This window comes from Coregonus clupeaformis, unplaced genomic scaffold (genome assembly GCF_020615455.1).
Source record: "Coregonus clupeaformis isolate EN_2021a unplaced genomic scaffold, ASM2061545v1 scaf0051, whole genome shotgun sequence".
Lineage (NCBI taxonomy): Eukaryota > Metazoa > Chordata > Actinopteri > Salmoniformes > Salmonidae > Coregonus > Coregonus clupeaformis.
Window position 1 is genome coordinate 140,740 of NW_025533506.1, and position 17,735 is coordinate 158,474.

General features: G+C 46.4%; 1 protein-coding gene across 3 annotated transcripts in view; it reads left to right on the forward strand.

The window, feature by feature from the left end:
* The first annotated feature begins 11,232 nt into the window (after window positions 1-11,232).
* bnip2 (BCL2 interacting protein 2) overlaps window positions 11,233-17,735 on the forward strand; it is a 109,047-nt gene continuing 102,544 nt past the window's right edge. Inside the window, exon 1 of one of the 3 annotated variants that reach the window (XM_045212780.1) lies at window positions 11,233-12,304. In XM_045212780.1, the coding sequence (XP_045068715.1) occupies window positions 11,940-12,304 (365 nt within the window). In that variant the 5' untranslated portion in view covers window positions 11,233-11,939. The remainder of the gene's footprint in view (window positions 12,305-17,735) is intronic. The other 2 variants (XM_045212779.1, XM_045212781.1) reach the window with 2 other exon arrangements.

The following is a 17,735-nucleotide window of genomic DNA, read 5'->3' on the forward strand; positions in this document are numbered from 1 at the left end:
CTAGACCCAGCCAACCCCCGATCCCTTACAGTATCCCCCTCCCCAGGGCCGGCTCCTGACGGCCTTCTACTTCTACCGGGTGGTCTTCCTCTGGGTCGGGGTCCTGGATGATCTGGGTGTTCAGCGTGGAAAGTGGCCTTGAGAGCGGGATCCAGTATGTCCTTAGCAGGGACCCAGGACCGTTCCTCAGGTCCATATCCCTCCCAGTCCACGAGATATTCGATGCCCCCTCGTCTCCGTCTTGACTCCAGTATCTCGTGGACTGTATAGGTGGTGTCCTGTTCATCCTCCAGAGGTGGTGTAGTAGGTTGTTGAGCGATAGGGGGGTACATCGGGCTATAGTGGACAGGTTTCAACAGGGAGACGTGGAACGTAGGGGTTATTCTGTAGTGTCGGGGAAGTAACAGACGGTAGGTGACAGGGTTAATACGTCTCAGTATTTTGAAAGGCCCGATGTACCTGGGTTGAAGCTTCTTGCAGCTCCGTCGGAACCGCAGGTCCCGGGTAGACAGCCACACTCGTTGCCCGGGTTGATAAGTGGGAGTAGGTCTCCGGCGTCGGTCGGCGTAGGTCTTTTGCTGTTGTGAGGCCTGACTGAGATGTTGATGGGCCGTCTCCTAGACCTGCGCACTCCGACGGAACCACTCGTCCACCGCCGGTACCATCCCTGATGCGGTATCCCACGGGAACAGGGGTGGTTGATACCCTAGAACACACTGGAAGGGCGTTAGGCGTAGGGAGGTGTGAACGAGTGAGTTCTGAGCATACTCTACCCAAGGAAGGAATCGGCTCCACTCTTGCGGCTGCCGCGAACATTGTTGCCGTAGATATCTCCCAATTTCCTGGTTGAGCCGTTCTGTCTGCCCATTGGCCTGGGGATGATATCCGGAGGTTAGGCTAACCGAGATGCCCAAGCGTTCGCAGAAGGCCTTCCATACCCGGGATACAAACTGGGGTCCCCGGTCGGAAACAATATCCTCCGGGACACCAAACTGCCGGAACACCTGGTTAAACATAGTCTCCGCCATCTGAGTGGCGTTAGGCAAACGGGTCATGGGTACTAACCGGCACATCTTGGAAAATCGATCGATGACCACGAGAATTACAGTATGGCCCTCTGATTCTGGTAGATCTGTAACAAAGTCCATTGCAATGTGCGACCAGGGTCGTTGAGGAGTTGGCAATGGCATCAGCTTACCCTCCGGTAGTGCACGAGGTACCTTGGACTGAGCACATACTGGACAGGATAAGACATAGTCTCTGACGTCATCTGTGAGGGAATCCCACCAGTATTTTCGGCTGATGAGTCGTGCAGTTCGAGTGATTCCGGGATGACCAGATCCCAGCGACGTGTGGCACCATTCCATCAGTTGAGGTCGAAGCGGAGCTGGTACAAACACCTTTGACTCCGGGGTTTCTGGAGGGGCTGGTTCCGATTGTAGGCTCTCCTGAGTAGTGTCATCGATAGCCCACCTCACAGGACCAGCACGGCAACTCATGGGGAGGATAGGTTCTGGTTCCACGGATCTTTCCGCGCGCTCGAACCGTCGGGAAAGCGCGTCCGCCTTACCATTCTTGGACCCGGGGATATAAGAGACAGTGAATCGGAAACGGTTGAAAAATAAAGACCACCTTACCTGTCGGGAGTTCAGTCGTTTAGCACTGTGAAGATACTCCAGATTGCGGTGGTCCGTGAGCACTTGGAACGGATGCTCTGCACCCTCCAACCAATGTCTCCACTCCTCCAGTGCTAACTTCACCGCCAGTAGTTCACGATTACCCACGTCGTAGTTCTGCTCGGCCGAATTCAGTTTTCTTGAAAAGAAAGCACAGGGTCGTGATTTAGGCGGCTCACCTTGGCGTTGGGATAACACGGCTCCCACTCCAACCTCCGAGGCGTCCACTTCCACGATAAACGGCAAGGTAGGGTCCGGCTGACATAAAATAGGAGCGGTGGTAAAGCGTTGCTTCAACGTCTCAAACGCACGCACTGCCCCCTCCGTCCAGTTCAGACCGCGACCCTTGTAGCTGGTCATCGCCGACAGGGGAGCTGCGGTGGTGCTGAAATTACGCACGAACCGTCTATAGTAATTGGCAAACCCCAAGAATCTCTGGAGCTCTTTCACCGTCTGGGGTTGAGGCCAGTCTTGTACCGCTTGTACCTTGGCTTCATCCAGTTTAACCCCGTCGGGAGTGAGTATGGCCCCAAGGAAGGAAATCGTGGTGACATGGAATTCACTCTTTTCTGCCTTCACGAACAGAGAGTGGTGCAGGAGCCGATCCAGAACCTGTCGTACATGGGACACATGTTCACTCAGAGAGTTAGAATAGATTAGGATGTCATCAATGTACACTATCACAAAGCGATCAATCATGTCCCTGAAAATGTCATTCATGAACGCCTGGAATACTGAGGGCGCGTTGGTAAGTCCATAGGGCATGACACAATATTCATAGTGTCCTCGATGGGTGATGAAGGCGGTCTTCCATTCATCCCCTTCTCTAATGCGCACCAGATTGTATGCACTCCTGAGGTCCAGTTTACTGTAGATAGAGGCCTGCCCCACCTGCTCGAGGGCTGCTGGGATCAAAGGAAGAGGATACCGATTTTTTATGGTAATATCGTTCAAACCTCGATAGTCTATACAAGGACGCAGTCCGCCATCCTTTTTCTTCACGAAGAAAAAACTGGATGCGGCGGGAGACGTAGATGGGCGAATGGCCCCTTGCTGTAGCGCCTCATCAATATACTTGCTCATCGCTTCTCGTTCCGGCTGTGACAACGGGTAGATTCTTCCACGAGGAGGTGTAGCTCCGGATAGCAGATCAATCCCGCAGTCCCAGGCCCGATGAGGTGGTAACACGGTAGCCCTCTCCTTGGAGAACACCTGCGCGTAATCCTGGTATTCTGTTGGAACAACAGTAGACACCGCACCCGGCGCATCCTCCACAGTAGACATTTTGCACGGTAAATTGAGGCATTCTGCCCTACATACCTCACTCCAAGCAGTGATATCGCCAGATTTCCAGTAGATGACCGGATCATGGGTGACGAGCCAGGGGTGGCCGAGAACTAGCGGCTCCCGTGGAGCGGAGATGACGAACAAAATGATGTCCTCATGGTGTATGGAGCCCACTTGTAACTTGATTACCTCGGTACGGTGCGTAATGAACCCAGTGCCCATGGGCTCACCGTCTAGCGCGTTGACTCGCAGGGGAGGTTGAATTGGGATAAGTTGAACTCCCAATTCCTCAGCGAGACCCATATCCAGAAAACTGGCAGCCGCTCCGGAATCAATAAGACCCTCCAACCTGCGCACTTTCTCTCCGACAGATAAGGTAACTGGCACATACATTTGTTTAGATGTAATGTTGAACACTTGAGTCTCACTCACTGGTTTGGCAGTTCCGAGGCGATATCCTGGGTTACGGTTTGGGCGTACCGGACATTGACGAACGAAATGACCCGACTGACCACAATACAGGCATAGTCCGTCTTGCCGACGTTGTTGTCTCACCGAATCTTGTAGGGGTGACCGTCCCAGTTGCATAGGTTCCTCCTCAGCTTCTCTCCTCCGCTCTGTCGATTGCGTAGGACCAGTGACCGAGGGCTCCCGGACTGTGGATACCTTATGTTGCACTATCAGATTATCAATAGAGATGGCTATTTTGATAAACTCATGTAGCACAATGATATCTCCTCGACAAGCCAACTCAGTCTGTACGTCTTTGCGCAACCCTCTTCGGAAAACGGTGAGCAAAGCAGTCTCGCTCCATCCGCTACCGGCTGCTATAGTACGGAACTCCAAAGCGTAGTCGGCTACTGTGCGACGGCCCTGCTGAAGTTCGCATAGTTGGTCTCCCACACTACGCCCAGATACTGGGTGGTCGAACACCTCTTGGAACAGTCTTTTGAACTGAACTTCGGCATTCAACTCGGGGACCTCAGCTGCCCAAAGCGCAGTAGCCCAATCCAGTGCTCTTCCCGTTAGCAGAGAAATCATGAAATCCACCCTGCTACGGTCATCGGGAAACATAGTACGATTATACGACATATACAGGGACGTCTGGAGTAGAAACCCCTGACATTTGCCAGGTTCCCCGTCGTACCTTGTCGGTAGAGAAATCGGAGCTGCATGACGAGGACTGACCGTGCTCGGGGTGGTGCCTTCAGCCGCACCAGCGTTGAGTAGTTGCAGGAGTTCATCCATCCGTTTCTCCTGTATCTCCCATCGCCTCTGTAATTCCGCTGGATCCATGGTATTGGCGAGGTATTCTGTAATGAATACTCGGACAGAGTGGTAAGATCCAATCGCAGAATTGCGATGCTTTATTAGAGTACAGACAAGGGAATAGCTTAATCGTAGTCGGGCGGGCTGTGGTCAAAACCGGGCCAGGCAGAGACAGGCAGAGGTACCAAGGGAGCGGGCGTAGTCGTAGTCGAGGGCACAGGCACAGGGTCAGAGTACGGTAATCACTGGGGTAGACAAGCAGAGGATTAAGCAATACGGGGAGTCAAACAACAAGGCACAGGTCGGATACACGGGTAATCAAAAACAACAAACTCTCTCTCTCTCTCGGAACAAAATGCTTAGCAAGTCACAAAGGAACAATACCTCGCACCGACTGAACTTCTGAGCACACCTTAAATCCTACACTAATTACTGACAGGTGTGCTCAGAACTCAGGTGAACCAGATCGAGTCTGATGACTCCCCCTCTCTGTAGATCGGGGAAGTGTCAGACTCTGTCTAGACCCAGCCAAACCCCGATCCCTTACAATAATAGGGATATATAATACACACATTACCACTACTAATAATAGGGATATATAATACACACATTACCACTACTAATAATAGGGATATATAATACACACATTACCACTACTAATAATAGGGATATATAATACACACATTACCACTACTAATAATAGGGATATATAATACACACATTGCCACTACTAATAATAGGGATATATAATACACACATTACCACTACTAGGAGGGATATATAATACACACATTACCACTACTAGGAGGGATATATAATACACACATTACCACTACTAGGAGGGATATATAATACACACATTACCACTACTAATAATAGGGATATATAATACACACATTACCACTACTAATAATAGGGATATATAATACACACATTACCACTACTAATAATAGGGATATATAATACACACATTACCACTACTAATAATAGGGATATATAATACACACATGACCACTACTAATAATAGGGATATATAATACACACATTACCACTACTAATAACAGGGATATATAATACACACATGACCACTACTAATAATAGGGATATATAATACACACATTACCACTACTAATAATAGGGATATATAATACACACATTACCACTACTAATAATAGGGATATATAATACACACATTACCACTACTAGGAGGGATATATAATACACACATTACCACTACTAATAATAGGGATATATAATACACACATTACCACTACTAATAATAGGGATATATAATACACACATTACCACTACTAATAATAGGGATATATAATACACACATTACCACTACTAGGAGGGATATATAATACACACATTACCACTACTAATAATAGGGATATATAATACACACATTACCACTACTAATAATAGGGATATATAATACACACATTACCACTACTAATAATAGGGATATATAATACACACATTACCACTACTAGGAGGGATATATAATACACACATTACCTGCTTATATATCCATCCTTGATCTTGTTAGAGAGACACTGACTCATCACGGTAGGGTACAGCAGGGTTAGAGAGATACTGACTCAGCACGGTAGGGTACAGCAGGGTTAGAGAGATACTGTCTCAGCACGGTAGGGTACAGCAGGGTTAGAGAGATACTGACTCAGCACGGTAGGGTACAGCAGTTAGAGAGATACTGTCTAATCACGGTAAGGTACAGCAGGGTTAGAGAGATATTGTCTCAGCACGGTAGGGTACAGCAGGGTTAGAGAGATACTGTCTAATCACGGTAGGGTACAACAGGGTTAGAGAGATACTGTCTAATCACGGTAGGGTACAACAGGGTTAGAGAGATACTGTCTCAGCACGGTAGGGTACAGCAGGGTTAAAGAGATACTGTCTAATCACGGTAGGGTACAGCAGGGTTAGAGAGATACTGTCTAATCACGGTAGGGTACAGCAGGGTTAGAGAGATACTGACTCAGCACGGTAGGGTACAGCAGGGTTAGAGAGATACTGACTCAGCACGGTAGGGTACAGCAGGGTTAGAGAGATACTGTCTAATCACGGTAGGGTACAGCAGGGTTAGAGAGATACTGTCTAATCACGGTAGGGTACAGCAGGGTTAGAGAGATACTGTCTAATCACGGTAGGGTACAGCAGGGTTAGAGAGATACTGTCTCAGCACGGTAGGGTACAGCAGGGTTAGAGAGATACTGACTAATCACGGTAGGGTACAGCAGGGTTAGAGAGATACTGACTCAGCACGGTAGGGTACAGCAGGGTTAGAGAGATATTGTCTCAGCACGGTAGGGTACAGCAGGGTTAGAGAGATACTGACTCAGCACGGTAGGGTACAGCAGGGTTAGAGAGATACTGTCTAATCACGGTAGGGTACAGCAGGGTTAGAGAGATACTGACTCAGCACGGTAGGGTACAGCAGGGTTAGGGAGATATTGTCTAATCACGGTAGGGTACAGCAGGGTTAGAGAGATACTGTCTAATCACGGTAGGGTACAGCAGTTAGAGAGATACTGACTCATCACGGTAGGGTACAGCAGGGTTAGAGAGATACTGACTCAGCACGGTAGGGTACAGCAGGGTTAGAGAGATACTGTCTAATCACGGTAGGGTACAGCAGGGTTAGAGAGATACTGTCTAATCACGGTAGGGTACAGCAGGGTTAGAGAGATACTGACTCATCACGGTAGGGTACAGCAGGGTTAGAGAGATACTGTCTCAGCACGGTAGGGTACAGCAGGGTTAGAGAGATACTGTCTAATCACGGTAGGGTACAGCAGGGTTAGAGAGATACTGTCTAATCACGGTAGGGTACAGCAGGGTTAGAGAGATACTGACTCAGCACGGTAGGGTACAGCAGGGTTAGAGAGATATTGTCTAATCACGGTAGGGTACAGCAGGGTTAGAGAGATACTGACTCAGCACGGTAGGGTACAGCAGGGTTAGAGAGATACTGTCTAATCACGGTAGGGTACAGCAGGGTTAGAGAGATACTGACTCAGCACGGTAGGGTACAGCAGGGTTAGAGAGATACTGACTAATCACGGTAGGGTACAGCAGGGTTAGAGAGATACTGTCTAATCACGGTAGGGTACAGCAGGGTTAGAGAGATACTGTCTAATCACGGTAGGGTACAGCAGGGTTAGGGAGATACTGTCTAATCACGGTAGGGTACAGCAGGGTTAGAGAGATACTGTCTAATCACGGTAGGGTACAGCAGGGTTAGAGAGATACTGTCTAATCACGGTAGGGTACAGCAGGGTTAGAGAGATACTGTCTAATCACGGTAGGGTACAGCAGGGTTAGAGAGATACTGTCTAATCACGGTAGGGTACAGCAGGGTTAGAGAGATACTGTCTAATCACGGTAGGGTACAGCAGGGTTAGAGAGATACTGTCTAATCACGGTAGGGTACAGCAGGGTTAGAGAGATACTGTCTAATCACGGTAGGGTACAGCAGGGTTAGAGAGATACTGTCTCAGCATGGTAGGGTACAGCAGGGTTAGAGAGATACTGACTCATCACGGTAGGGTACAGCAGGGTTAGGGAGATATTGTCTAATCACGGTAGGGTACAACAGGGTTAGAGAGATACTGACTCATCACGGTAGGGTACAGCAGGGTTAGAGAGATACTGTCTCATCACGGTAGGGTACAGCAGGGTTAGAGAGATACTGTCTAATCACGGTAGGGTACAGCAGGGTTAGAGAGATACTGACTCATCACGGTAGGGTACAGCAGGGTTAGAGAGATACTGACTCATCACGGTAGGGTACAGCAGGGTTAGAGAGATACTGACTCAGCACGGTAGGGTACAGCAGGGTTAGAGAGATACTGTCTAATCACGGTAGGGTACAGCAGGGTTAGAGAGATACTGTCTAATCACGGTAGGGTACAGCAGGGTTAGAGAGATACTGTCTAATCACGGTAGGGTACAGCAGGGTTAGAGAGATACTGTCTAATCACGGTAGGGTACAGCAGGGTTAGAGAGATACTGTCTAATCACGGTAGGGTACAGCAGGGTTAGAGAGATACTGTCTAATCACGGTAGGGTACAGCAGGGTTAGAGAGATACTGTCTAATCACGGTAGGGTACAGCAGGGTTAGAGAGATACTGTCTAATCACGGTAGGGTACAGCAGGGTTAGAGAGATACTGACTCAGCACGGTAGGGTACAGCAGGGTTAGAGAGATACTGACTCATCACGGTAGGGTACAGCAGGGTTAGGGAGATATTGTCTAATCACGGTAGGGTACAGCAGGGTTAGAGAGATATTGTCTCAGCACGGTAGGGTACAGCAGGGTTAGAGAGATATTGTCTCAGCACGGTAGGGTACAGCAGGGTTAGAGAGATACTGACTCATCACGGTAGGGTACAGCAGGGTTAGGGAGATATTGTCTAATCACGGTAGGGTACAGCAGGGTTAGAGAGATACTGACTCATCACGGTAGGGTACAGTATTCCACACAGTGAGTCTACACATTACCAGTGATTTTTCATACTTCAGATGTTTAGTTCATTACATTACCAGTGATATTTCATACTTCAGATGTTTAGTTCATTACATTACCAGTGATATTTCATACTTCAGATGTTTAGTTCATTACATTACCAGTGATTTTTCATACTTCAGATGTTTAGTTCATTACATTACCAGTGATTTTTCATACTTCAGATGTTTAGTTCATTACATTACCAGTGATATTTCATACTTCAGATGTTTAGTTCATTACATTACCAGTGATATTTCATACTTCAGATGTTTAGTTCATTACATTACCAGTGATATTTCATACTTCAGATGTTTAGTTCATTACATTACCAGTGATATTTCATACTTCAGATGTTTAGTTCATTACATTACCAGTGATTTTTCATACTTCAGATGTTTAGTTCATTACATTACCAGTGGTACATGAGGTTCTCCCACAACATCATCAAAACCAGCTCTGCACACTTCAAGCTCAGGTTCAGAATACATTAACTCTCATCATGAAAATATTTGTTTATTATGGACACTATTTGGATTGCCTATATTTTAGCTTGAATACAAATGATTTATTTTTATTTTTTTATTTAACCTTTATTTAACCAGGTAAGCCAGTTGAGAAAAAGTTCTCATTTACAACTGCGACCTGGCCAAGATAAAGCAAAGCAGTGCGATAAAAACAACAACACAGAGTTACATATGGGGTAAACAAAACATAAAGTAAAAAATACTACAGAAAATATATATACAGTGTGTGCAAATGTAGCAAGTTATGGAGGTTTAGGGAGATATTATCACGCTGCGCCTTGGTCCGCATCTCATAACGAGCGTGACAGCACCACCCTCTGGAGAGCCCTGCTGTTGCGGGCAGTGCAGTTGCCATATCAGGCGGTGATACAGCCCGACAGGATGCTCTCAATTGTGCATCTGTAAAAGTTTGTGAGGGTCTTAGGCGCCTTCTTCACCACACTGTCTGCGTGGGTGGATCATTTCAGATTGCCAGTGAGGTGTACGCCAAGGAACTTGAAGCTTTTCACCTTCTCCACCACAGGCCCCATCGATGTGGATAGGGGGGTGCACCCTCTGCTGTTTCCTGAAGTCCACGATCATCTCCTTTGTTTTGTTGACGTTGAGGGAGAGGTTATTTTCCTGGGACCACTCGGCCAGGGCCCTGACCTCCTCCCTGAAGGCTGTCTCGTCATTGTTGGTAATCAGGCCTACTACTGTTGTGTCGTCTGCAAACTTGATGATTGAGTTGGGGGCGTGCATGGCCACGCAGTCATGGGTGAACAGGGAGTACAGGAGGGGGCTGAGCACACACCCTTGTGGGGCCCCTGTGTTGAGGATCAGCGAAGTGGAGGTGTTGTTTCCTACCTTCACCACCTGGGGGCAGTCCGTCAGGAAGTCCAGGACCCAGTTGCACAGGGCGGGGTTCAGATCCAGGGCCCCGAGCTTAATGATGAGCTTGGAGGGTACTATGGTGTTGAATGCTGAGCTATAGTCAATGAACAGTATTCTTACATATGTATTCCTCTTGTCCAGATGGGATAGGGCAGTGTGCAGTGTGATGGCGATTGCATCGTCTGTGGATCTATTGGGGCGGTATGCAAATTGAAGTGGGTCTAGGGTGTCAGGTAAGGTAGAGGTGATATGATCCTTGGTGGAAGTGGACACATTTGAGTTTGAATCCTGCAGAAATACAATTATTGTGCAGTATTGCTCCTGTAGGTTAGTCCTACGAGAAACATGATCAGAATGCACGTATTATGTGTAGGATTCCTGTATGAACAGTAAGACTCCTGCAGAATTGGTCCTGAAAAACCATTCCTGCAGGAATCGTATAAACTAATTTCTGAGGGACTTTCTGCAGGAATTATGTGTAAAACCATTCCTGCAGAAATGGTTTTGCACATAATTCCTGCAGAAAGTCCCTGCAGAAATGGTTTTGCAGGACATTTACATTTACGTCATTTAGCAGACTCTCTTATCCAGAGCGACTTACAGTTAGTGCATACATTATTCTTTTTAATTTTCATACCCCATGGGAAGGATTCTTACAATTCCTGCAGGATTGGTCCAGCAAAACCATTATTCCTGCAGGATTGGTCCTGCAAAACCATTCCTGCAGGAATCCCGATGGTTGTCCCACAGGAAAATGATCACGGAAATCCTGTGGGATTTCCTGCAGGACTCCTGCAGGAAAAATTAGTCGTTTTTCCATTCTATGTTTTGACTCAGAAATCAAAATAGCAAAACATACATGGAAGTGTTTCTAAAACTCCCCAATGGGAGAAATTAATGGTGGAAAAACGATTGGAACCATTTTCGAGTTTGACCGCAAGTTTTCATGGGTGTTATAACTCTTACTCTTAGAGCGTCTACTATTTGACTAAAATAAAACAAATGTACATTGAATCCGTCAAATAATTGGACCTGGCAGGGGTAGCCTACTCTGGGAGTTTAGTGAAACACTGGCCGTAACCAACAGAGGGCATTGTCTGAGAACTTGGCAGTTCTGAGGGGGGAGAGGGAGATGAAGACGTGTACCTTTAATAACGGGGAGAGGAGAACAACAGTGACAGATTGAACGAAAAGAGTAAAGATTCATTATGAACGGTCGGAAGTCAAAGTTTATCATGCTAAATGACTAACGGAAAGCGATTGAATGTGTTTGATTCTGTCTTCATGGCTTGCAAGACATCGGCAAATGCACTTGATCTAAGTTGGCGCTTGCTAATGACAGTTGGCTAACTAGCTAGCATTGTGGTTAGCATTAGCTTTAGCTGGAGTCCACCGGAGGACGGAAGGAAAGGGAACAGTTGACTACGCACTGCTCGGCTACAAAGCCAAGTCCTACTGGTGGCTAGCGGGTTAGCTAAACAAGTGGCTAGCTGGTTGTTAGCTAAAGTTAGCTAGTAAGTTAGCTAACCTAGTTACGTTGTTTCTTTATACGGGGCTCACTCAGTTTAACAAATTAACTTCAAAGAAAACAATTGTAAATGTATGACTTTTTTTAGTATTTAGCTACTACTAGAGCTATCAGCTAACAAACCAGGAAGAATCTCATATTCCTAAAACTAAACTGTTGCTTTGAGGTTTGAAACGTCTTTGAAGCATTTGATCTAGTCTCTTTTGTCCAAGAGCCTCTGTTTGAAAGGAAGCGGCAGATCAGCTGTGATGGCTACAGATATGACCGAGGGTGAGGTAGTGCTGAAGGCTGCGGGTGAAAACGTTAGCCCAGACCTAGACACGGACACACCCAGGATTTATGAGAGCCTGGGAGGCGATATCAGGGCCACTCCGAGCCCTTCGTCTTCGGGAGTGTCAGGAGGAGAGGAAGAACTGCAAAACAGCAGCACAGGACCTTCATTGGAAAATGGCGAGGAGGCCGCACCAGGAGCAGCGCTACAGACAGGAGGTCCGCCGCAGGAAACGGTGACTCCAAACAATGGAGAAAAACAGGAGGAAGGGGTGGAGGTGGTGCCATGTTCCACTCCCGTCAGAATGCCCCAGACATCCTCAACCTCTGGACATAATGGAAGGTATGTGCTTACTTCTCACCACTGTGATATCTTGTACACTTTAGTTAGAAAAGTTCTATGTCAATACCTTCACAGGGAGACTGCAGTCTGCCTAGAGCTGCTTATTATCAATGTTGTCAGTGTGATGGCATCAGCATGATGCATGGTACTGATATTGCAGCCAGCTATCACAGGACATTGCAACAACAAACCTGGAAAATACCAACACACACACTAGCACATTAGAGTCTGCTGCTGCCTGTTGACATCACTACCCGCCCTCTAAGACATACAGCACCCGATCAGACCGTTACATAGCCATCACTAGCACATTAGAGGCTGCCATCAGACCGTTACATAGCCATCACTAGCACATTAGAGGCTGCTATCAGACCGTTACATAGCCATCACTAGCACATTAGAGGCTGCCATCAGACCATTACATAGCCATCACTAGCACATTAGAGGCTGCCATCAGACCGTTACATAGCCATCACTAGCACATTAGAGGCTGCCATCAGACCGTTACATAGCCATCACTAGCACATTAGAGGCTGCCATCAGACCGTTAAATAGCCATCACTAGCACATTAGAGGCTGCTGCTGCCTGTTGAAATCACTGGCCACTTTAAGAAATGGAACACTAGTCACTTTAATAATGTTTACATATCTTGCACTACTCATCTCATATGTATATACTGTATTCTATACTATTCTACTGTATCTTAGTCCATGCCGCTCTGTCATTGCTTGTCCATATACAGTGGGGAAAAAAGTATTTAGTCAGCCACCAATTGTGCAAGTTCTCCCACTTAAAAAGATGAGAGGCCTGTAATTTTCATCATAGGTACACGTCAACTATGACAGACAAATTGAGAGAAAAAAATCCAGAAAATCACATTGTAGGATTTTTAATGAATTTATTTGCAAATTATGGTGGAAAATAAGTATTTGGTCACCTACAAACAAGCAAGATTTCTGGCTCTCACAGACCTGTCACTTCTTCTTTAAGAGGCTCCTCTGTCCTCCACTCGTTACCTGTATTAATGGCACCTGTTTGAACTTGTTATCAGTATAAAAGACACCTGTCCATAACCTCAAACAGTCACACTCCAAACTCCACTATGGCCAAGACCAAAGAGCTGTCAAAGGACACCAGAAACAAAAGTGTAGACCTGCACCAGGCTGGGAAGACTGAATCTGCAATAGGTAAGCAGCTTGGTTTGAAGAAATCAACTGTGGGAGCAATTATTAGGAAATGGAAGACATACAAGACCACTGATAATCTCCCTCGATCTGGGGCTCCATGCAAGATCTCACCCCGTGGGGTCAAAATGATCACAAGAACGGTGAGCAAAAATCCCAGAACCACACAGGGGGACCTAGTGAATGACCTGCAGAGAGCTGGGACCAAAGTAAAAAAGCATACCATCAGTAACACACTACGCCGCCAGGGACTCAAATCCTGCAGTGCCAGACGTGTCCCCCTGCTTAAGCCAGTACATGACCAGGCCCGTCTGAAGTTTGCTAGAGTGCATTTGGATGATCCAGAAGAGGATTGGGAGAATGTCATATGGTCAGATGAAACCAAAATAGAACTTTTTGGTAAAAACTCAACTCGTCGTGTTTGGAGGACAAAGAATGCTGAGTTGCATCCAAAGAACACCATACCTACTGTGAAGCATGGGGGTGGAAAGATCATGCTTTGGGGCTGTTTTTCTGCAAAGGGACCAGGACGACTGATCCGTGTAAAGGAAAGAATGAATGGGGCCATGTATCGTGAGATTTTGAGTGAAAACCTCCTTCCATCAGCAAGGGCATTGAAGATGAAACGTGGCTGGGTCTTTCAGCATGACAATGATCCCAAACACACCGCCCGGGCAACGAAGGAGTGGCTTCGTAAGAAGCATTTCAAGGTCCTGGAGTGGCCTAGCCAGTCTCCAGATCTCAACCCCATAGAAAATCTTTGGAGGGAGTTGAAAGTCTGTGTTGCCCAGCGACAGCCCCAAAACATCACTGCTCTAGAGGAGATCTGCATGGAGGAATGGGCCAAAATACCAGCAACAGTGTGTGAAAACCTTGTGAAGACTTACAGAAAACGTTTGACCTGTGTCATTGCCAACAAAGGGTATATAACAAAGTATTGAGAAACTTTTGTTATTGACCAAATACTTATTTTCCACCATAATTTGCAAATAAATTCATTAAAAATCCTACAATGTGATTTTCTGGATTTATTTTTCTCATTTTGTCTGTCATAGTTGACGTGTACCTATGATGAAAATTACAGGCCTCTCTCATCTTTTTAAGTGGGAGAACTTGCACAATTGGTGGCTGACTAAATACTTTTTTTCCCCACTGTATGTATATATTCTTAAATTCCATTCCTTACTAGATTTGTGTGTATTGGGTATATGTTGTGAAATTGTTAGATATTACTTGTTAGATATTACTGCACTGTCGGAGCTAGAAGCACAAGCATTTCACTACACCCGCAATAACATCTGCTAAACACGTGTATGTGACAAATAATATTTAATTACATTTGACACACTTGTTTTTCTATCCTCTTGGGGACCTAAAATTGTTTTCCATTCAAAATAATTGTTTCCCTAAACCTAACTCCTAAACCCAACCCCTAAGCTTGAAATAGCCTTTGGAAGGTGGGAAATGACCCCACAAGGGATGATTTCCCCTGTTTTACTATCCTTGTGGAGATTTCATGTCCCCATGAGGATAGAAGAACAGGATCACACAGACAGACACCATGAGCAACACACCATGAGCAACACACCATGAGCAACACACCATGAGCAACACACCATGAGCAACACACCATGAGCAACACACCATGAGCAACACACCATGAGCAACACACCATGAGCAACACACCATGAGCAACACACCATGAGCAACACACCATGAGCAACACACCATGAGCAACACACCATGAGCAACACACTATGAGCAACACACCATGAGCAACACACCATGAGCAACACACCATGAGCAACACTACATGTGGACAGCATCAGTTTACTCTGTCTACCACTGACCTCTCTAGTGGTCTGTGTATAACATTAGGCCTGCTGAATAAACAGCTCTCTGGGTCTCTGAGTTCATTCATTAAGTTTACTGGACTGAACTCTCATTTACACAGCATTTATACAGTTAGTTTTACAGAGAATCATGTCCGAGGCTGTCATGGTTGAGTCAATCTCTTCCTGGAGTGATTACAGGGTACAGTGGTTAATAGTCTAATGTACAGGGTTGCAGGGGTGATTACAGGGTACAGTGTTTAATAGTCTCATGTACAGGGTTACAGGGGTGATTACAGGGTACAGTGTTTTAATAGTCACATGTACAGGGTTGCAGGGGTGATTACAGGGTACAGTGGTTAATAGTCACATGTACAGGGTTGCAGGGGTGATTACAGGGTACAGTGTTTTAATAGTCACATGTACAGGGTTGCAGGGGTGATTACAGGGTACAGTGGTCAATAGTCTCATGTACAGGGTTGCAGGGGTGATTACAGGGTACAGTGGTTAATAGTCTCATGTACAGGGTTGCAGGGGTGATTACAGGGTACAGTGGTTAATAGTCTCATGTACAGGGTTGCAGGGGTGATTACAGGGTACAGTGGTTAATAGTCACATGTACAGGGTTGCAGGGGTGATTACAGGGTACAGTGGTTAATAGTCACATGTACAGGGTTGCAGGGGTGATTACAGGGTACAGTGGTTAATAGTCTCATGTACAGGGTTGCAGGGGTGATTACAGGGTACAGTGGTTAATAGTCTCATGTACAGGGTTGCAGGGGTGATTACAGGGTACAGTGGTTAATAGTCTCATGTACAGGGTTGCAGGGGTGATTACAGGGTACAGTGGTTAATAGTCTCATGTACAGGGTTGCAGGGGTGATTACAGGGTACAGTGGTTAATAGTCACATGTACAGGGTTGCAGGGGTGATTACAGGGTACAGTGGTTAATAGTCTCATGTACAGGGTTGCAGGGGTGATTACAGGGTACAGTGGTTAATAGTCACATGTACAGGGTTGCAGGGGTGATTACAGGGTACAGTGTTTAATAGTGACATGTACAGGGTTGCAGGGGTGATTACAGGGTACAGTGGTTAATAGTCACATGTACAGGGTTGCAGGGGTGATTACAGGGTACAGTGTTTAATAGTCTCATGTACAGGGTTACAGGGGTGATTACAGGGTACAGTGGTTAATAGTCACATGTACAGGGTTGCAGGGGTGATTACAGGGTACAGTGTTTAATAGTCTCATGTACAGGGTTACAGGGGTGATTACAGGGTACAGTGGTTAATAGTCACATGTACAGGGTTGCAGGGGTGATTACAGGGTACAGTGTTTAATAGTCTCATGTACAGGGTTGCAGGGGTGATTACAGGGTACAGTGGTTAATAGTCACATGTACAGGGTTGCAGGGGTGATTACAGGGTACAGTGGTTAATAGTCACATGTACAGGGTTGCATGGGTGATTACAGTGTACAGTGTTTAATAGTCACATGTACAGGGTTGCAGGGGTGATTACAGGGTACAGTGTTTTAATAGTCACATGTACAGGGTTGCAGGGGTGATTACAGGGTACAGTGGTTAATAGTCTCATGTACAGGATTGCAGGGGTGATTACAGGGTACAGTGTTTTAATAGTCACATGTACAGGGTTGCAGGGGTGATTACAGGGTACAGTGTTTAATAGTCACATGTACAGGGTTGCAGGGGTGATTTCAGGGTACAGTGGTTAATAGTCACATGTACAGGGTTGCAGGGGTGATTACAGGGTACAGTGGTTAATAGTCACATGTACAGGGTTGCAGGGGTGATTACAGGGTACAGTGTTTAATAGTCACATGTACAGGGTTGCAGGTTATATATAAATATAGTGGCAGAGTGAAGACTATTGAGGGGGAATGACTATAGGGGGAGTAGCATGACTATTGAGGGGGTGGGGGGAATGACTATAGGGGGAGCAGTATGACTATTGAGGGGGAATGACTATAGGGGGAGTAGCATGACTATTGAGGGGGAATGACTATAGGGGGAGTAGCATGACTATTGAGGGGGAATGACTATAGGGGGAGCAGCATGACTATTGAGGGGGAATGACTATAGGGGGAGTAGCATGACTATTGAGGGGGGAATGACTATAGGGGAGCAGCATGACTATTGAGGGGGAATGACTATAGGGGGAGCAGCATGGCTATTGAGGGGGAATGACTATAGGGGGAGTAGCGTGACTATTGAGGGGGTCGGGGGAATGACTATAGGGGGAGCAGTATGACTATTGAGGGGGAATGACTATAGGGGGAGCAGCATGACTATTGAAGGGGAATGACTATAGGGGGAGCAGCATGACTATTGAGGGGGAATGACTATAGTAGCATGACTATTGAGGGGGAATGACTATAGGGGGAGCAGTAT